General features: G+C 42.1%; 1 protein-coding gene across 6 annotated transcripts in view; it reads left to right on the top strand.

The window, feature by feature from the left end:
* Positions 1–854: 854 nt before the first annotated feature.
* LOC115135135 (potassium voltage-gated channel subfamily KQT member 5-like) overlaps positions 855–21979 on the top strand; it is a 150709-nt gene continuing 129584 nt past the window's right edge. For all 6 annotated transcript variants that reach the window (XM_029669455.2, XM_029669456.2, XM_029669453.2 and 3 more), the window contains exon 1: positions 855–1254. In XM_029669455.2, the coding sequence (XP_029525315.1) occupies positions 917–1254 (338 nt within the window). In that variant the 5' untranslated portion in view covers positions 855–916. The remainder of the gene's footprint in view (positions 1255–21979) is intronic.

Raw genomic sequence — 21979 nt, 5'->3', positions numbered from 1 at the left:
ACTTTTACCCAGATTTTTCTCCTATGCAGAGAAGCATATTTTGTTTCTCTAAAAGAAAAGAGCCACTAGTCAGGAGGATACAGACAACTCTAGATGTGTGCTTAGATATGCAGAAAAAAAGAATACGTATAATGGGTCTGTCTAGATTGCAGGAAAAAGCTGGTTCAGGTGTTTGAAAAATGTATTATATTGAGGCAGCATTTCAGAAAACAGATGATTAACTCATTCTGAATAGGTTTCCCTCAGCACCACACGTGCCTGTCCCCTGCTATGTTTAAGCCTCACATCAATTCCCCGGTAGCCATGGGCTTGTTGCTGTTCTCTAATTCCACATACTTGGTTTCCGAGTGAATCAATATTCTACACAACTGCTGTGCTGTGATTGAAGACGCGCGCACTGAAGAGCCAAACTAAGCGCCACTTTGGAAGGCAAACTTGAACCGGGTTCTGAAACATCGAGCTGGTTGTCTGTCTGTGCAAATCCTGAGCCGCGTGGATATTACGAAGTCAGTGAAATAGAGAAAGAGGGGAGAGAAAGAGAGGGAGGGTGGGAGGAAGGATGAGTGAGTGAGTGTCGGGTGATTCCCTCCCCTCGCCAAATATCTGTCCAGGAGACGTTGACACTCCTTCATAACCCCGCTCTTCCCGCGCCTCACGCAGATGCCCAAAGCGCCGTGAGCACAGAAGTCTCCAAACACCAGAATTCTACTTACCGCACCGAACCCCAGTAGATGACAGCATAAAATAGCCTAGTGTTAATTATAGTTATTTACATTAATTCATCAATATAGCAGTATGGTTTTCTTTCCTACACCTTAGTTTGCTTTTCCAAGAGACCTCTTTGTGCAAACTCTTTTATACTCTATGTGCACGTCCCCGTGGTTACTGCACATCCCCAGCCGGTGTTGGTGATGCCATGCCCCGCAACCACAGTGGCGATGAAGCCAGTTCTGGGCTCTGGATGAAAACCTCTCCAGGGCGTCGGGCTCAGAACTATAGGTTGAAAGATGTGGAGTCTGGACGGAGGATGATGAACAACGCTGTTCGAGTCGGAGACGGGATGATTTCGCCAGGCGCGGCAGGTGCAGGGGGCGCGGAGAGGAGAAAGGGCGCCCGGTTGAGTTTGCTCGGGAAGCCGCTCATCTACAGCGCGCAGAGCGGGCGCAGAAACGCGCACTACCGTCGTCTCCAGAATTACCTCTATAATGTACTGGAGAGACCCAGGGCATGGGCGTTCATCTACCACGCCTTCGTGTGAGTATACGACCTGTTATCATGTAGACCTCGTGTAAACAGATTTAAACAGTAATTTAATGGTTGGCTACTTCATCAGTCACCTGTTGCTGGGAATTCTTCTAGCGCACAGAGCTACAGAGGGGGAAAGACAATGATTAGAGGTTTTGTGCAAGTGAAGTAAGTGTACACAAAAAAAGTGGCTTTCTCAGGGGAAGGGTGATGGTTCTATGTGGAACCATACTGACACGTTGAGCTCCTCACTGGTTCTTTACGCTCAATTAAAAAAAGCCCACTTTAAGTGATAATTAAAATTTAGGGGCAGCGCTCATATGTAATATTTTGGGGCATGGTTTGTTCACAGCTCTTTTTGTGCAAGCATGTGTGAGAGTGTCATCCCAGTTGATCTAATCTGTTGTATAATGCTATATTACATGTCATATATGACTATGGACAGTGATGGTGTCTTGTGACAGACTCACATATGGCCTTGTGTCAATTGAGAATGTTTGACTGAGTCAGTAGTTCCCAATGCTCTCCTCAGGGACCCCCTGTCATTCCAGAGTTAACACACCTGATTCAACTTCAACGTGTTAATACACACGTTAATAAAACAATATAATATGGCTATTAAACTCAAATAAAACCGCCTGTATAGTTCTACAAATAACATTTAAGAGTTAGAAAGGTTCTTTATAGATCCATTCTCCATAAAGATTATATAAAGAACCATAACAAGGGTTTTATATAGCCCCAAAAAGGGTTGTAACCATTGCGGAACACTTTGTTGGGGCTATATAGAACCTTTTTTTAATGGTTCTTTATAGAACCGTAGGAAAAGGCTCTTTATAGCACAATTAATGTTCCATTTAGACCCTTATAAGCATGGTTCTTTAAAGAATCTTTACAAAAAAAATCCACAATGAACAATATGCACCATATAAATAATATTGGTGTGTGTGTTTGTGTGTGTGTGTCCAAGTGCCTTTTCTGAATTGTTTCATTGTAACAGCTGGATGCTGCTGTTGTAGAAAATAAGTCTGGATAGAACCAACAAGGTTTCTATTGCTTGCTTCATATATCGCACCCCTACAAGTTCTATATATAACCCCTTTTTGGCTTGAAAATGGCATATTTGGGCACTAATAAGCACCTACGTTGGAACGTAGTGGCTGTACAGTAACATGTTATACATGACGTCCGAGATCTGGCTCTGTGCTTCACAGCGCTGTATGGGTTTTGACTGACAGCCGTTCTAAACTTGAGCAACTTGCTATTGCTAGACAAGAAGTTGCCCCCATCCCTCCCGGTAATTGGGCAACTTTAGCACATGTTTAGTTGTCTGAGTGAGGGAAATGCTGGAAATTAAGATGACTCGATGTGTTTTGAAAGATGAGAATTATAATAAATACCGCTCTGATGTCATACAAGCAAGCCAAACACCCGTGGGTCCATATACAGTGTCAATGTCTATGATCACTATGTTTGATGTACATTTACAAGACGACAAGTCGTCATACCCTGGGTTGTTCTGAACAGAATGACTCTATGTATGTTATTAATTGTGAAGAAAATGTGTCTCTTCAAACGCACCTGAATGCACTCACGACCCCTCTCTATGTGCACCAAAATGACGGTCTGTTTCTCTGAATTGCCTTGTGAAAGACTAACACTGTAAGATTGTACTTTATAACTTGGCTAGTCATGTTGGCAATAGAACGAGCTTTCAAATCATGCCCTCCTGACCCACACTGCGATATATAATGGACCTTTTTTTGGATTGCATAAACAACAACAGTAATTGTGTGATGGCAGGGACGCAGGGTTGTGTTGCAAACTAAACAACTACAAGTGTGCTTGCTCTAGTTCCTCAACAGCACAGCTAGGAGAGCTGAAGTACCTTATAGTTATAAAAGTGCATTGAAACTGTGCACACTTTGGAGAGGTGTGTGTCCATTTGGAGACACCAGTTAGTTTTTCTCATGCTGCACTTACCCCACATTTTCCATGAATAGTCCAATCATGTTACTGAATGTATCCAGAGTATTTTCAGATTTTGTTATCAACAAATATGGCGAAAACTACAGTAAATGTAAAATGCACATCAAATCAACAGTGTAATGTTTGGATTCAGTCTTGTGACAGGTGAACTATTGTATAGAGTGTTCTACTTTCTGTTATCGGACTCCTTCAGTCAAAGTTAGAGATCAAATTTCTCATCATGGGATGCGAAACACTAAAATACATTGCACCCACATATATGCACATATATGCTTTCAATTATTTAAGATGACATTTAGAGAGAACTAAATTAAGCTGGTCTGATGTCTTGCTGTGACACACACATACGCACGCGTGCACACACACGCGCGCGCACACACACACACACACACACACGGGGCCTCAGGTAGCCTAGTGGTTAGAGCGTTGGACTTGTAACCGAAAGGTTGCAAGATCGAATCCCTGAGCTGACAAGGTAAAAATCTGTCTTTCTGCCCCTGAACAAGGCACTGTTCCTAGGCTGTCATTGTAAATAACAATTTGTTCTTAACTGACTTGCCTAGTGAAGTAAAAAATACACATTTGTGCTGAAATCTGTATTAATAGAAGTTAAACAGTCTACTAACACAAATTTGTGCTGAATCATGTAGAAGTTTTAATAGTCTCTTAAGACTACAGTTGCTTCATGGCCATGGTGTGGAGTGTGAAGTAGGAAATTGAGCTGTCAGGTTGGGTAAGATGGCGGACACAGATGGGCTGTGAAGCAGGATGATGAAGTTTTATTTGTTCATGCGGGACAGCAGGGTCACCGGGGTTAAGTCCTTACATCTTCCCTAACCATAGCAACAGATTGTACGCCAGATAATGTGATATAACCAAAGATTTTTGGTGTCCATTACTGGACGTTACAGGAAAGCCCCATGTTTTGTATTGCACAAGGAGGTTCCACGCCATCTTTGCAGGGAACATCTAGTATTTCTCATAAAACGAGTCCACGGCCACGTGTAGAAGTAGATGACAGCGCGTCACACAGTGCGACCAAAACAAAGATCTATACATATGCAAGAGGCATATCTCACTCGATGCAACACCTGGATTTAATATCTTTGAGTGTTTGCTGTTTTTTTGTAGAACCACCAGCAACTGGAAAAATACATTTGTAAGATACTTTTTTTTACTGAAGCGAGAACAAATAAAGTATTGCCAAGAACAGGTTAGTTAAAAAAAATCGAATGCTCCAGTTTGTATGGGGCTTCCCTGTAACGCCTAGTAATGGACACCAGCTATCTTTCGTTCAATCACATTATCTGGTGTACAATCTGTAGCTACCCTGACCACAACGCAGATCCACAATGCACCACAAGAGATGGACCATACATATAATAAGTGCAAATGCTTACTGAACACATACAAACACATAGCCATCCATTTGTTTGTTTTTACGGAAATTGTTGTGTCATGCTTGCGTCAAAAAACGAAGGTTCTTTAGGATCCCAATAACACAGACACAGGCAGGAGGTAGAGAGTCAGTTTACGATTCTTTAATATGATTTTCTCCTTGTTTATTTTTAAAAGGGGGTTTACAATAACACAAAGACAAAGACAGGCACGTACACACTCGCATCACACGCACACTGAAAATTCAAATTCGTAATCTTGGCGTTAGCGTTCCTGGGTTCCCGACCATGTCCTATCCTCGGCAGTGTCATCTAGACAGGACACGTCTGGAGAGCGGGGAGAAAGCTTAATCAGAAACATCATCATACTGGAAACCATTGGTAAGCACTCACACGCTGTTCCCGAGCACGGTCACACTCATCCCGTTCCCCTCTCCCTAGACGTAGCGGCAGTAGTGGTGTGGCTGACCTGCGGCACCTGTCCTCTTCTGGCTTCAATCTGCAAAACATTGAGTGCTTTTACATGCACAATAATAATTCGATATTCAAGTGATTATTAGGACTTCTTAATTGGTGTTCCAATGTTGTATTTGATGTACACATGTGCTAGCACCACAAGCCTCCCTCCTTTGCGCGAGTTAAGTGAGTTCTGAAAAACTAAAAGGATGCATCTCAGAAATAGTTTTCACCTACAAACTGCATATTTTTGTAACCTTTATTTAACTAGGGAAGTCAGTTAAGAACAAATGACGGCCCACACCAGCCAAACCCAGACAATCCTGCGCAATCACAGCCGGTTGTAATACAGCCTGGATTTGAACCAGGGTGCCTGTAGTGACATCTCAAGCACTGAGATGCAGCGCCACTCGGGAGCCCATATGTCTGAGAATCAAATAGGCTCAGGTTCCTAATTTACACACTCATTCACACAATGAGACAAACATTGTGAAGGGGTTAACCGATTCAGAGTAAAGGAAATCACTCAAATAAGTAAATAAGAAGTAATCCAAAACACAGCACACAATATGAATAATGTAAATAATCAATCATGGTCATGACATGCACATAGTGAATCTATTCTATAGCAGGAAAATGCCCAAAACACTCAACTAATGTTTTTTTTATTGTAAATCCGCAGTCTTGTTGCTAGCGCAATAAACTCCCCGTCTAATTTAGTTCTATGCCTCTTTCTCTTATTGACTGTGTGAGGTTGAGGTTATTATAGCTTTTGGCTTTAACAATAAAGACTCAAGTCAATCAAGTCATTTCAAAAGTGTAAAGAGCTAAAAAATGCGCTGGGCTAGTGTCTGAATTGCAGCACTGGTAAAAGCTAGTACACACTAAAACCAGCTAAGAGGCCATGAACTCCCAGAGGAATGATGGATGGATAATGGTTGAGGTTAGAGTCGGACCCTGGTCTCAGGGGGTTTCAGGTTTGAATCCCAGATCTTGTGGGATATGAACTAAAAACTGTAGGGTTGCTGACGCAGAATATCAAGTGTTTTCTACTGCTCTTTTCCCCTAATAGAAGGCACTTAACACTAATTTAACTCTAGGGGCCCTGTGCTGCTTCCTTCCTCTCATGATAGTGTGTTGTCCTTGAGGTTGGGGAAAATAGACAGTAGACAAGTGTCTGCTTTCACAATGAATAATAAGGTACTATTTTAAGTAATATGAGTACCCAGTTGTAATGACTTCAAATATCGCAAATAAAACACTTTGTCCTCAGATCATTTGCTTTGTAGTTGATGAGAGACCACAGTAGAGAAGAATAGAGTCTGTGTTTATTTTTATTGCCACTTTGAGATCAAGTTATATAAATGCGTGTGCTTTAATCCCATTGAGGTTCAGTCCGGTGGCTCCCTTCAAAGCGAATGGATTTTTCATTGGTCATTTCAATGTTACAGTGGTGTGCTAACTCCAGCGGATGTTTTTATTTTGCCCCCGAGTGAGCTCATTCAGTTAGTGCTGCGCTGTAGTTTAGAGACCACACACACACACGCACGCACGCACGCACACACACACACACACACACACACACACACACACACACACACACACACACACACACACACACACACCGGAACATCTCTCGGAAGGATTTAACCCCCGAAAGCACATTTTCCCATTATAGTCTAGATAAATATATCTAAATGCACATGTAAAAGAAATGTCTCCGCTGCTATTTTTACATTTATCAAAGTGCTGCAGTGATATCCAACCTGAGCTCAGGCACAGATGGTTTTTTGTGTGTTATTTTATAAATCCCTGCTGTTTGTGTATGTGTGGGAGGTCATTTTACTCTCTGCGTAGGTGTGTGTATGGGAAGCTGCCTATGACTGTGTGTATTGATATATATGTGAAACTGGGGACTGTGTGTGTGTGTGTGTGTGTGTGTGTGTGTGTGTGGGCTGACCACTTCTCTCCCTTTGAATGTCTCCAATGAACTTAGCTCAGGATTACTGGTGTGTGATCCTTGTAGGTATGTCTTACAGAGAAAGAGAGAGAGCGATGGGGGAACAGGTAGGAGGCTGGCTGGGTCATGTCCTGTAGATACAGTATGTGATGAGCTTGTGAGTGCTTAACTTACTCTGGAAACAAGTTGCCTATAGATATACAGTTGAAGTCGGAAGTTTACATACACTTAGGTTGGAGTCATTAAAACTCGTTTTTCAACCACTCCACACATTTTTTGTTAACAAACTATAGTTTTGGCAAGTCGGTTAGGACATCTACTTTGTGCATGACACAAGTCATTTTTCCAACAATTGTTTTCAGACAGATTATTTCACTTTTAATTCACTGTATCACAGTTCCAGTGGGTCAGAAGTTTACATACACTAAGTTGACTGTGCATTTAAACAGCTTGGAAAATTCCAGAAAATGATGTCATGGCTTTAGAAGCTTCTGAAAGGCTAATTGACATAATTTGAGTCAATTGGAGGTGTACCTGTGTATGTATTTCAAGACCTACCTTCAAACTTAGTGCCTCTTTGCTTGACAACATGGGAAAATCAAAAGAAATCAGCCAAGACCTCAGAATTTTTTTTTGTAGACCTCCACAAGTCTGGTTCATCCTTGGGAGCAATTTCCAAAGGCCTGAAGGTACCACATTCATCTGAACAAACAATAGTATGCAAGTATAAACACCATGGGACCACGCAGGAAGGAGACACATTCGGTCTCCTAGAGATTAATGTACTTTGGTGCGAAAAGTGCAAATCAATCCCAGAACAATAGCAAAGGACCTTGTGAAGATGCTGGAGGAAACAGGTACAAAAGTATCTACATCCACAGTAAAAACGAGTCCTATATCGACATAACCTGAAAGGCCGCTCAGCAAGGAAGAAGCCACTGCTCCAAAACCCCCATAAAAAAGCCAGACTACGGTTTGCAACTGCACATGGGGACAAAGATCGTACTTTTTTTGGAAAAATGTCCTCTGGTCTGATGAAACAAAAATAGAACTGTTTGGCCATAATGACCATCGTTATGTTTGGAGGAAAAAGGGGGAGGCTTGCAAGCCGAAGAATACCATCCCAACCGTGAAGCTCGGGGGTGGCAGCATCATGTTGTGGGGGTGCTTTGCTGCAGGAGGGACTGGTGCACTTCACAAAATAGATAGCATCATGAGGTAGGAAAATTATGTGGATATATTGAAGCAACATCTCAAGACATCAGTCAGGAAGTCAAAGCTTGGTCGCAAATGGGTCTTCCAAATGGACAATGACCCCAAGCATACTTCCAAAGTTGTGGCAAAATGGCTTAAGGACAACAAAGTCAAGGTATAGGAGTGGCCATCAGAAAGCTCTGACCTCAATCCCATAGAACATTTGTGGGCAGAACTGAAAAAGCGTGTGCGAGCAAGGAGGCCCACAAACCTGACTCAGTTACACCAGCTCTGCCAGGAGGAATGGGCCAAAATACACCCAACTTATTGTGGGAAGCTTGTGGAAGGCTACCCGAAACGTTTGACCCAAGTTAAACAATTTAAAGGCAATGCTACCAAATACTAATTGAGTGTATGTAAACTTCTGACCCACTGGGAATGTGATGAAAGAAATGAAAGCTGAAATAAATCATTCTCTCTACTATTATTCTGACATTTCACATTCTTAAAATATAGTGGTGAGCCTAACTGACCTAAGACAGGGACTTTTTACTTGGATTAAATGTCAGGAATTGTGATAAACTGTGTTTAAAACTATTTGGCTAAGGTGTATGTAGTAAACTTCTGACTTCAACTGTACCTTCTGCATCATAAAACTGACCTTAGATCCGATTCTATTAGCAACTTCTTCTATCAACTTCTATCAGCCTTAGTCCCCCCAACCCCACTCTCCCCTCACTAAGCCTGTGTGGATTTCCCTGAGTCGTTGATATCTGCGTTTCTGATCCGACCACTCTAGCATGAATCTGATAAATACCAGGCCCTACACTTGCCAAATAGTGCTCCATTATTGAATCAATAATGGCATTACGATCCAAAAATGTACTGCTGTGTGTTTGGGTAATCAGATTTTCAGAGCCGGGACAGAACCACCAATTTGCATCATGTGCTAGCCTAGGAACCAAAGTAAGTTTCCACAGGGGCGGCAGGGTAGCCTAGTGTTTAGAGCGTTGGACTAGTAACCGGAAGGTTGCAAGTTCAAACCCCTGAGCTGACAAGGTACAAATCTGTCGTTCTGCCCGTGAACAGGCAGTTAACCCACTGTTCCTAGGCCCTCATTGAAAATAAGAATTTGTTCTTAACTGACTTGCCTAGTTAAATAAAGGTTAAAAAAAAAAAAAATACTTAATGTGTGTGTGTGATTGTGATGAAGAGCCAATTTGTACTTAGTAAATGTTTGTGTATGTGTAAACGGGACGCTTACGCAGAAATGATAACTGGATTGTGTTGCTCAGATGCTTAGCTAAGTGCGTCTGCACAATTGATTCAAGAGACTCTGCAGTGCATTGACAGGTAACACATCAACTCATCTGGTTGGTACTCTGACATTAGCTGCATTAACATTACTTTAGAACTAACCTTATTTACACTGTAACTCAGATTTTTACACCATTTTGTGTCACTGTTGACCGCCTCACAGTCAACTAAACACAACCCACATACACATAAAACACCCAGTGTTTTGTTTCACTTTTAAAAGGCACATTGTGTGTTGGCAGGTACCCTATGAACAAAGTAGGCAAAATAATTCAGACAGATAGGAGGTTTTAACACTGTACATAGCCATAATATGACATTTTACATGTCTCTATTCCTTTGAGACTTTTGTGAGAGTAATGCTTACTGTTCATTTTGATTGTTTATTTCACTTTTGTTTATTATCTATTTAAATTGCTTTGGCAATGTAAACATTTGTTTCCCAAAAGCCCTTTGAATTACAGTACCAGTCAAAAGTTTTGGACACACCTACTCATTCCAGGGTTTCTCTTTATTTTGACTATTATCTACTTTATTGGCTTTGATGCTAGTGGTTGTAATGTAGGTGGGTCCAAACTTTTTACTGGTACTGTACATTGAATCGAGAGTGATAGCGAGGGAGGGAGGGAGGGAGGGATAAAGGATGAGAGAGGGGGGAGAAAGGATGAGCGAGAGAGGGGGGAGAGAAAGGATGAGAGAGAGGGGGGAGGGAGGGAGGGAGAGAGAAAGGATGAGAGAGAGAGGGGGGGAGAAAGGATGAGAGAGAGAGAGAGAGAGAGAGAGAGAGAGGAAGAGGCACATCAACAGTGTGTCACTGTGTATTCCAGTGAGATTATGAATGGACAGAGAGAGGCATTAGATGAACGAGACACTGTTTGATCCTTCACTAGGCTCTGTGACACAAACCAGTCGCCACATCCCCGCTGAGCTTTTTCTTTCATCTGCGCCCAGAAAGAGAGAGAGGTAGATGGTAGAGAAGGAAGGGGAGAGAGCCTGGTGCCTGTGAGGAAGAGAGAGATGGTTATCTCCTTATACACCAACTCTAATGCATGCATCCACAGAGACCCACACGCCTATGAAAGCACCCCTTCTCCCTTGACACATCTCATATCATTAAATCAAGAATAGTGTCATAGGGTAACAATATTAGCCTATCACTTGTGAATGATATATTATCACTTGTGAATTATCCCCACTTTAAGGCAAACAGCGCATACATTTTTTTGCGACTTTTTCATAGTCTCATAGTCTCACACATCATGCAGCCTAGCCCATAGGTGTAACGGTATTCGTCGTCGGAAGATGAGGAATCATCGGACCAAAGCGCAGCGTGGTAAGTGTTCATGCTTACTTTATTAAAACTGAACACTAATAACAAAATAACAAAGGGAATCACCGAAACAGTCCTGAAAGGTGCAAAACACTAAACCGAAATTAACTACCCCACAAAAACCCTGTGGGAAAAAGCTACCTAAGTATGGTTCCCAATCAGAGTCAACGATAGACAGCTGTCCCTGATTGAGAACCACACCCGGCCAAAACAAAGAAATACAAAACCAAAGAAAAAGGAACATAGAATGCCCGCTCAAATCACACCCCGACCAAACCAAAATAGAGACATAAAAAGCTCTAAGGTCAGGGCGTGACAATAGGTCTATATATGTTTTGGTAAGGTCTGTATCAAAATTAAAGTGTCCAAATCATTTCTTACAATAAAGCACATGAATCCAGTTTTACAACGGGTGTAGAGCCTAACTGGCATACATAGAGTGTGAGTTTGAAGTTTGGGGAAGATCATTTTCAACATTAAAATGCACCTTTATAATAAAAGCATTACATGCATAATCACATTTGTGGTCATTTTTGATAATTATGTTTTCCTGCTAATGGAACATTCAAGGTTTATGGCCTACTGCTGTGTGCGCATTGCTGCCCTATAATGTGAAGAAATAGCCTAATAGTTGATCAACATTTAAAGCTAAACGTTCTCATCTGTTGCGTCAGGCCCATTGCTTAAAACAGGTTTTTTGATGCTAGTGGTTGTATTCATTTGGGATCTATTGCATCCCACAACTGTCCCAAATTGTTTGTATTATTCATTTCTCACACAAAATAGAATAGTTAAACTTTTATCAGTGGCGTGCCGTGGGCCTGGGGCCTGGGCCTTCAGTGAGGTCCTACACAGTCCTACCCGAATTAATCCACCTCTTATTACCATCATTATGATGCCATGGCTCTAGACACGATACATTTAGACAGAAACGCAGTATAACCAGGCACCTTGAAATGGACATTTTTATTCGGAGAATTGCAGGGGAAGAGTACAATACAGTACAGTTCAACTAATAGGCAAGAACATAGTCGAGTGCAACAGAGTTATATTAATATTCTTCTTCTATCCATTTCTGGTCCACAAACTTTGAGCTTTAAGTCCCCCCCCCCCAAAAAAAAACAGTTCCTGTTTACCCTAAAACATGACACAATCAATGAGTCTTTTCAACATTTCCCTATTTTTCTTCACCGTTTCATTGTGCAGCTCCGTTGCCCTGCGCGCTTGTTCGTTGAGCTGTAGATCCACTCGGGTGTCCCCAAAAGTTTTCAAAAGCACCATTGCTTGTAAGTGCCCAGCCGTACTTTGGTGTCTCGTTGCTGCCTTGGTTAGACAACTCAAGTTTGCAAAGCCAGTGTGGCTCCAAACACCAAATTTATCACTTGCTGGAACTTTGAAAGTGGAGAACGAACCCCTTTCCCGCCTGTGGCAGGCTTTGTAGCGTCGGCGTCGGGCGACCTCTCCTTACAATGTCTAACTTTTCTTGAAAAGTTAGTCTTGAGAATGGCGTTATAATTATATCCTCGACCAAATCGATATCTTCTCCTCCTTCCGCCATTGTGGGTTGAAAAAACAGCTTAGTAGTACGCAAATTAATTAGTTTATCAAATTCAGTTTCCTAGTTCTGAGGTTCTGCATAGACCTGCCCATAGGACTTGCCTCTCAATATTGGTAATCCAATCAAAAGACGTGCACACACTACGCCTGCTAGCTGGCTCCTGTGTAACACTGAAGAGTATAACTCTTACTCTGGGGAATAATTTAATAAATATTTGTGGGAAAATATATATATTTTAAAATTATATTCTGATGTTGTTTAGGCCAGCAGAGAAGGCCTTGCTGGCCCTAACGGCCCACCACTGACTTTTATACCATGGGGGATAGTAGATTGAAATAGGCTAGTGCTTTTGCTGTTCAGTAGGCCTATTCATGTTGTTGGCTGATCAAAAGTAAATGTGGACAGTTCTTTCAATATCTTCAAAATGCACCTCGGAATTGGATAAGGACGAGCGCAATTGCGTCCCCCATGTGTCTGTCTTCACTTGTAGCCTGTGAGAAAGACCCAATCATGTGATGGAGAGCCATGTGAGTGAGAGGTGCTTTGGCACGCAGCTTGGAGAAGGGAATTATAATTATAATATTCAGCCCAAGGGCTCAACGGCCACTGGCCGCAAAATACATGGATTTCTAAAAGGAGCATTACGGCCACACAAAGGGGATGCAGCCAGGCAATTCGAGGCATTATACGGTGCTTGTCAAATTGTGACCAATGAAGTGTGAAAAAGCCTGTGCTAAAAACAAAGCAGAGCTCATGCCTTTCATGCAACTTTTTTCAAATCCTCAATAGTCTCATCATGCAGCCTTAGAATGTATTAAAAATCAAAACACATAGCCTAACATTTGTATCACAACTAAAGTTATATAAATAACTCTAAATGAAGCATATAGGAGGACCTGTTTATTTGTTAACCACTCAACACAGAATAGCTGCATGTGTTCACTCCCTCAAATCGTTTGAAGAAAGTATAATTTCTATTTTATTCAGCTTTGTTCAATTGCATTCTTCATACTATAAAATAATGCCATGGAATTCTAAGCAAATCTTGTCTGCTATATGAACTAGTGTAGCCCACAGTCATATGTGATACACCATTGAATGGAAAAAGATCTTTAATGGGTCAGGGTTAGGGTTAAGGTTAAGTTAGGCCTCCCGGGTGGCGCAGTGGTTAAGGGCGCTGTACTGCAGCGCCAGCTGTGCCATCAGAGTCCCTTCGGCCCAGGCTCTGTCGTAACCGGCCGCGACCGGCACGTCCGGGTTAGGGAGGGCTTGGTCTCATCGGCGACTCCTGTAGGTGGCCTGAAATGGAGTCCAGAGTGAATTTACCAGCTAGTCATCTATCAACAGTTGCTGTGACATTCAATTGAAATGGATACGAGTCTTTTGTTACGTCTGAGATACGGAATAAGATCATACACAATGTTAGGCGCAGTGTTAGCTAGCTAACAGTACACTTTAACTAGCTAACAGTACACATTTACTTGACATTAGGTTTATGCATTTTTACGGGTGCAGCGTTTGACACCATTACCTCCGACCATCTCCATTGGTGCGGCTGGCAGACCAATCCAAACTCATCTTTCGGGTCCAGTTGGATTATGTCAGCCAATCATAGCTGTGTTAACTTTTTCTATGAAGGCAATTAACCATTTTATTCGTATTTACAGATGCTGGTTTGATATTAAGGCACATGAAAGTTCACATGTTCGGAAGGAATTTCTGCCAAAAAACACACTTTTATAAAAATTTTAAAAATTAAAGTTCAAACAGCTCTCCTAGGAAGTGGTGACTCTACGCCTAGTTTCCTGAATCGGGTCACATTTGGTTCAGTTGTTCCTCGTGGTTTCAGTATGTTTTCTTCTGTTTGGTGTCTAATGAACACAGCCCTGTTTATCTTAAAGCCCATCAGTGTCATATGAGTTTGAGACTAAGTGAAAACCTCTTTACAAACAATAAGTCTGGTTGAGCTGTGTTAGTATTCCACTGACAACCCAACCTGAGACAAGATAGTAGCTACTACAATAAATTGCCAAAGATTTCTTTGATAAACACAATTAACATAATAATGATCATTATTGTCCATGAAAACATTGAACAATAACAATTGGGGAGAAAAAAGATCTCGTCTCGCTAGCTGACTGGAGTAGACAAGGGGTGTGTTTGAGTGTGTCTGTAAAAAAACACGCACCGGGTGCACGGTGTAGCCTCCGACACACTTTTGGATGAAACACGGCTGGTTGGGTTGTGTGGTAAAGAAAAAAAAAAGAAGTTAAGTTAAAGGGTCAGAAGTTAAGTCAAATGGTTAAGGTTAGGGTTAAGTTTAGAACTTAACTTAAATGGTTATGGTTAGGGTTAAATTTAGAAGTTAAGTTAAAGGTTAGGGTTAAAGGTTAAGTTATGGTTAGGGTTAGGGGAAGGGCTAGCTAAAAGGGTTAAGGTTAGGGTTTAGGGGAAGGGTTAGCTAACATGCTAAGTAGTTGCAAAGATGCTAAAAAGTAGTAAGTAGTTGCTAATTTGATGAAATGCTAAAGTTGTCCTTGATGAGATTTTAATTCGTAACCTTTGACGTTCGCATTATACACCTCCCTATCCACCCATGTGTGTTTCAGTGTGTGACTGGATGGTTTTCTGTGGCAATGTGTGTGTAAACAAAGGTTCTTGAAATCACTGTGCTGAGAATGTGTTAGTGGATCTGTGTGTGTGCCTATTAGTCATACACTAAACCCTCAAGAGAGATGCCAGTTCCCCCAGTCGACTGTGAAGCTGATTGATAGAGACAGACCACTCTGAGTGCTCTCTGCCCACACAAAATGCATCGCGGTTGGAGTTGAGCTACCCAGGACTCCCTTACCCAGCAACACTGGAGCAATCACTCTGTCAGATCTCACCATGCAGGAATACCCCCCTGCCCTCAGCCCATCACTCAGCCTAACGCTCTGATTGTATGTCAGCATAAGGGAGTTCCACTGATTCAAGAGATTGTAATTGAGGGCAGGGGAGTTTGTGTGCCTGTGTGTTTGTGTGCCTTGCTGCTGCGTTAGTTAGTCATCCTGATATTTTCCTGACAGCCTTCCTGATTCAAGCAGGGCTCTCTCACCTCCCCCACACTTACATGCTTTTCTCCAAACACAAATACATTTTCTTCACAGTGGGACAGACAGGCAAGGGCTTAGGGTGAAGTACTGTGCTTTTTCACTGTGATAAAATAGCTGACAGTGTCCAGGCATGTTTTGTGTGGACCCCAGGACCAGTAGCTGCTGCTTTTACAACAGCTAATGGGGTTTCTAATAAAATACCAAAAAACCAAACTATGCCCATGGGCAGCTAGCATCGATGATTCGTCCTGGAAATGAGAAATTCATTGCCCTGGCCACTCTCTCTCTCTGTTTGTTTCTCAATTTCTCTCTATCTTCTCTCTCCCCTATCTTTCATTCTCCCGCCCTTTCTCCACATACTGTATATCTCTCTATCTTTCATTATTCACTTTTCCTCTCTCTGCCCCTTTGTTTCTCCATATTCCTCTCTCTCTCTCTCTCTCTCTATATATATATATATATATATATAAAGCTCAGCAAAAAATAATCAATCGTATATATACGATTATTTTTTTACGAGCTTTATATATATATATATATTATATATATATATATAATATATATATATATAAAGCTCAGCAAAAAATAATCATCGTCTCACTGTCAACTGTGAGTATTTTCAGCAAACTTAACATGTGTAAATATTTGTATGAACATAATAAGATTCAACAACTGAGACATAAACTGAACAAGTTCCACAGACATGTGACCAATATAAATGGAATAATGTGTCCCTGAACAAAGGGGGGTTCAAAAGTAACAGTCAGTATCTGGTGTGGCCACCAGCTGCATTAAGTACTGCAGTGCATCTCCTCCTCATGGACTGCACCAGATTTGCCAGTTCTTGCTGTGAGATGTTACCCCACTCTTCCACCAAGGCAGCTGCAAGTTCCCGGACATTTCTAAGGGGAATGGCCCTAGCCCTCACCCTCCGATCCAACACGTCCCAGACGTGCTCAATGGGATTGAGATCTGGGCTCTTAGCTGGCCATGGCAGAACACTGACATTCCTGTCTTAGAGGAAATCATGCACAGAACAAGCAGTATGGCTGGTGGCATTGTCATGCTGGAGGGTCATGTCAGGATGAGCCTGCAGAAATGGTACCACATGAGGGAGGAGGATGTCTTCCCTGTAACGCACAGCGTTGAGAGTGCCTGCAATGACTTCTTTTGGTGTTTTTCAGAGTCAGTAGAAAGGCCTCTTTAGTGTCCTAAGTTTTCATAACTGTGACCTTAATTGCCTACCGTCTGTAAGCTGTTAGTGTCTTAACGACCGTTCCACAGGTGCATGTTCATTAATTGTTTATGGTTCATAGGAAACAGCATAGGAAACAGTGTTTAAACTCTTTACAAGGAAGATCTGTGAAGTTATTTGGATTTTTCCGATTTATCTTTGAAAGACAGGGTCCTGAAAAAGGGACATTTCTTTTTTTGCTGAGTTTATATATCCATCCCTGTCTTCTCTCTCTCTCTCTCTCTCTCTCTCTCTCTCTCTCTCTCTCTCTCTCTCTCTCTTTTCCCCCATCTCTCATTTGAGGATCATTTATCTGCTTCCTAAGCTGGTCTCATAGTTTGCTAGAAAACCCTTCCAGGTGACCTGCTGACGTGACCCCTGGCCTAGCAGGAAGTGACCTCTCATGCCCTGGCCTAAGGAGGGTGGACCTTGTTGCCATGTGTCTAGCAACCTGCCTGGGAGTGTAATGGGTGGTTAGGAACCTGCCGAGTATCACCGCTACTCCCCAGCCAACCTGACACAGGCAGGAGGAGAGAGCGAGAGGGAGGGAGAGGGGGAAGGAAAGTAAAAAAGAGTGGAAGACAGAAAGAAATAAAGAGAGAGATTGAGGGAGAAGGAGAGAAAGTAAGGGAGTTAAGAGGGTGAAGGGAAGAAAGGTATTATGGGAAGAAGAATTAAAGAAGAATTAAAAATTATGACAGAAAGAGGAGAAGAGGGTGAGAGTAGTCAGGTTGGCGTTTTCATCATCTATGTCTTTTATCTTTCTCACAGCGATGCATATTGTGCCTTTGTCATTGGGGCTTGCTCAACTACTACGGTTTGCTCATCAGTGATTCGTTGGCAGCACAAGTGAACAAGGCACACGTAGTCTTTGATGAAAAGTTGTTGAGGTTAAGTGAAATGGAATTTCAGCCTCCATCTCACCACATCATCCCTCGCTCCTCTCCTCCTCTGCGGGAGCCGGCCTCTGATGATCGTCCAGACATTCTTCCCTCCCTCTGTATGTGTCCTGTCTTGATGAAATACGCATTGAAATCACATTAACGGACTCTGCCTGTTTGTCTTGCAAACTTTTGGTTAAATTAAATATGTAAATCATTTCCCAGTCCACACTCTTTTTTTTCAAGCTGCTGTGAATCAAGAGCAAACTTGAATCATGAGCACATGTTGCGTTATTGAGGTTTAAAGATGGCTCTTTGTTGTGGGTTGTCTGCCAGTAACTGTCCTTTTGGAATTTGGTATTTGGTATTTTATTAGGATCCCCATTAGCTGTTGCAAAAGCAGCAGCTACTCAGCCTGGGGTCCACACAAAACATGAAACATGACATAATAAAGAACATTAACAAACAAGAACAGCTCAGAGTTCCATGCAATAATGGCTCTATATAATACTGTATGCTTTCTTGAATTTGTTCTGGATTTGGGGACTGTGAAACGACCCCTGGTGGCATGTCTGGTGGGGTAAGTGTGTGTGTCAGAGCTGTGTGTAAGTTGACTATGCAAACAATTTTGGATTTTCAACACATTAGTGTTTCTTATAAAGTTCAGTGAGTGTAGAATCTTTGCACGTGTGTTAGTAGCTTAATGAAATCGATCTATTTTCCATTTGTCACTACCCACTGGCACAGACGTGAATTCAATGTCTTTCCACGTTGGTTCAACGTAATTTCATTGAAATGACGTCAAATTAACATTCAACCAGTGTGTGCCCAATGGGCAGAGCCATCAGAAACTGTGAATCCTGCATGGATACCTGTCAGGGACTCTTCCCAAGGCTGCTGTATCAGGCCTGTGTTCAGAGGCTAGATAGATAGACACTTGAACGCTGTCACGTGACCAGGGCTGTAAAGTGCTACCAATTTGGTCGCAAATGCAGCAAAATATTTTGCTCTGCGACCAGGAATTTTATTTTGGGAGCACTGTGCAACTATAAAAAAAAATCTCCCAGATAATAATTGATGCAATGATAAGGGTTCGTTGTACCGTTGTTTCCGAGTGCCCTAGAGAAACAAACAAATACAGGCTTGTTAGCGTCATGGTTGCACCATTACTACAGTGAAAACAGATTGATTCTAGACCAACCATGTCAAAAGATCCGGCCCATATTACCGGGATGACATTTTACGTTCATAAACCATGTCGTGGGCCGTTCTGAAACGACTTGCGTGTTGTTAACCATTTGTTTACACTTTGTACAGTCGTGTTACCTCAGTGCTTTGCTAGTTAACAACCAGACGGGTATACTACAATCAAGATCAATGACTTAGCTAGCTAACTTCACAGAATATTCTGAAACGGTTTATTTTGTAAGAAGATAAGCATGAAATGGGCATGGACTAATTGACTCAACAACCAAAAACAAATATCTAAGTATAACTTTCCTAATGAACCAGAAAATCAATAGTTATGTATAGTTGTTTCTCAAAGTTAACTGGCTAACTCAGTGATTCTGCTTTGTAGTATACTCCTGGATATACTTTACCAGTATATCCAAACATTTGGGGCCACAGAAAGAATGGACCAAGGATATCTTCTCCAGGAGATCAATGATCATAGCAATGAATGCATGTTGTCATCACAATCCTGACGCTTCTAAAAGAGACAATGTACGATATTACGAAAGCAATGTACAAAAGCAAAATAGTGCTTTTACACAATGTAGAAACACAATATTCCACAAATGATTTTGTAATTTCAATGACAGGTGTTTGTACCAAAATTAAAGCTTTTATAATAAACTAATGTATTTGCAGTGTTACACGTGTGTTTCTAGGGCACAACATCCGCTTCGAAAGTAGCTAGAATTCAGATAGACCCAATATAGGCTTTATCTATCTGGTGCTCCTAAATTTCATCTGGTGTTTCTATCTTTTTTTTATTTACAGCCCTGCGTGTGACTTTATCAGCTGGGAAACATCCCCTTTATTGGACTTATGTCGGAAGTCTAAGAAGAACGTTCACATGTACACATACTACCTTACAGGTTCACTAATGTGATGGCGAGAGTATGCCTACTGCATGTGGTACACTACAATGTGGTATATGTGTGTGTGTTTGTGTTTATTCAGCGCCCTTCTGGTTTAGAACAGCCCTCCGTGCGGTGAGGTGAGGTGTGTGTGGTGTGTAAGGCGACCCCACAGATCAGTTCTCCCAAAAGTGGACGTTGCTACTAGTAACCAAGGGCCTAACCGGAAGTCAGTGACTCAAATTATGCAAAATAAAAAGCTCATTGTGCTATATGAAGTGAGTGTGAAAGAGCGCCTGTCAGTCTGTCTGTCATTGTGTCTGTCTATTGTTGTTGGTATGTGCATTGTGTCTGTGATGGTTGTGTGTTTGCAGATTAGTGTATGTGCGTACGTGTGTGTGTCCAGGCTTTAGGCCCAGTCCATTGACTGGAGCCTAATGCACTCTGAGGGTCTGTTTCTTTAAGCTACCAGGACTCCAGCCAACACACAAGTGAGCCTGGCACAACAATACAGCTGGGTGTTTGAATAACAAGGTGCTGTGTGTGTGTGTGTGTGTGTGTGTGTGTGTGTGTGTGTGTGTGTGTGTGTGTGTGTGTGTGTGTGTGTGTGTGTGTGTGTGTGTGTGTGTGTGTGTGTGTGTGTGTGTGTGTGTTTGGTTTAACCTAACGGAGTAGCATGGATGGAGGTTGTTTTACGGATGGAGGACAGATGCCGTCATTGAAAATAAGAATTTGTTCTTAACTGACTTGTCTAGTTAAATAACGGTAAAATTAAATAAAATGCCTTGGAATACTAGGGGAATGTATTGGTGTGTGTGTGTGTGTGTGTGTGTGTGTGTGTGTGTGTGTGTGTGTGTGTAAAAGAGAGTAAGTGTGGTTTTTGTTTGAGTGTGCGTGTGTGTGATTGCTAAATATCAAATCTGAATGATATGAGTTCCCCCATGAAGAATCCAGAGTGTAAATCTCACACTTGTTTCACCTCTCTTCATCCAAGGATGACGTCACCCTCTTCGGTATAATTCTCTCTCTCTCTCTCTCTCTCTCTCTCTCTCTCTCTCTCTCCTCTCTCTCTCCTCTGTCCCTCTCCCTCTCCCTCCCTCCCTCACATTTATTTGCACACAGAACTTGTCTAGCTACACTGTTTGGATAGTATGGTATAAGGGAGGAAGCAGCCGTGCAGAGGTTTGGGTAGGCTGAGATAATTTATGTTTGTTTGGGCAGGGCCAGGGATTGTGAAAAAATAGTTATTGTCCCTGGCACTTAGAAGGAGATGGAAAACCTACAATCGTTACTGGCTTTATTGGAAAATTGAGAATCATTTTATGAGCAATTTATATGGAATTTATATTCCATGATACTACACAAACACTCATAGTACACACATGTACGCATGCGGAGAGATGCACATACCCACACAGTTGGTGTGAGTGAGTGTGTGAGTGCGAGTTGGCTTTCAGCGGCTTTCTCTCACTCTTTTTCCCTTTATTTCTCTCTGTCTATCTCCAACACTCCCCATCTTTCTCCCACTCTGTCTCTAATAAAGTTGTATTAGTAGCGGCTTGTTGTAGCTTGTTGCTCTGTCATTTATGCACAGTGGGAGACCTGCTTTTATGAGACACCTGCTTTCGAGGATTTCCAGTGTGAGTGCTTGCTCTTCTCCTCCCCTCTCTCTCCTACCATCACTTCTCTCACACCCTCACACTCCTGACACCTCCTCTCATCTTTCCCTCTCTCCTCTTGCCATAACCTCTCCTTTCTCTCATACACACACTCTTGCTCTTTCTTCCTCTCCCGCAATCCCATTCTCCTGTCTGCACTGAAGCAGTTGAGCCACAAGAGGCGATTTGCAAATCAAATGCCCTCTGCGAAGGTGGCACAGGCTGGGCATAACCACCCATGTCCAAAACTCTGGGGTGGGAATAAGGATCCCTGGCCGTTCAGCCATTATGTGAATGGACTATTGATCTTTTGTTCCTTTGTGAAATTGTGTTACGACATAAATCTGTGTCTACATTTTTCTTGGAGGCAGCACAAAAATGCAGAGATAGCGTATGTATTAGTATTAGTATTAGTATTAGTATTAGTATTAGTATTAGTATTAGTATAGGGAGAATACAGTGTCTATGTCTCCCCCTCATCTGTGTGATCTTACCTCAACTAACCTGTACCCCCGCACATTGACGTGGTACCGGTACCCCCTGTATATAGCCTTGTTATTGTTATTTTATTGTGTTACTTT

Source organism: Oncorhynchus nerka, linkage group LG10, assembly GCF_034236695.1.
Source record: "Oncorhynchus nerka isolate Pitt River linkage group LG10, Oner_Uvic_2.0, whole genome shotgun sequence".
Classification (NCBI taxonomy): Eukaryota; Metazoa; Chordata; class Actinopteri; order Salmoniformes; family Salmonidae; genus Oncorhynchus; species Oncorhynchus nerka.
This window is presented reverse-complemented; position numbering and strand designations above follow the sequence as displayed.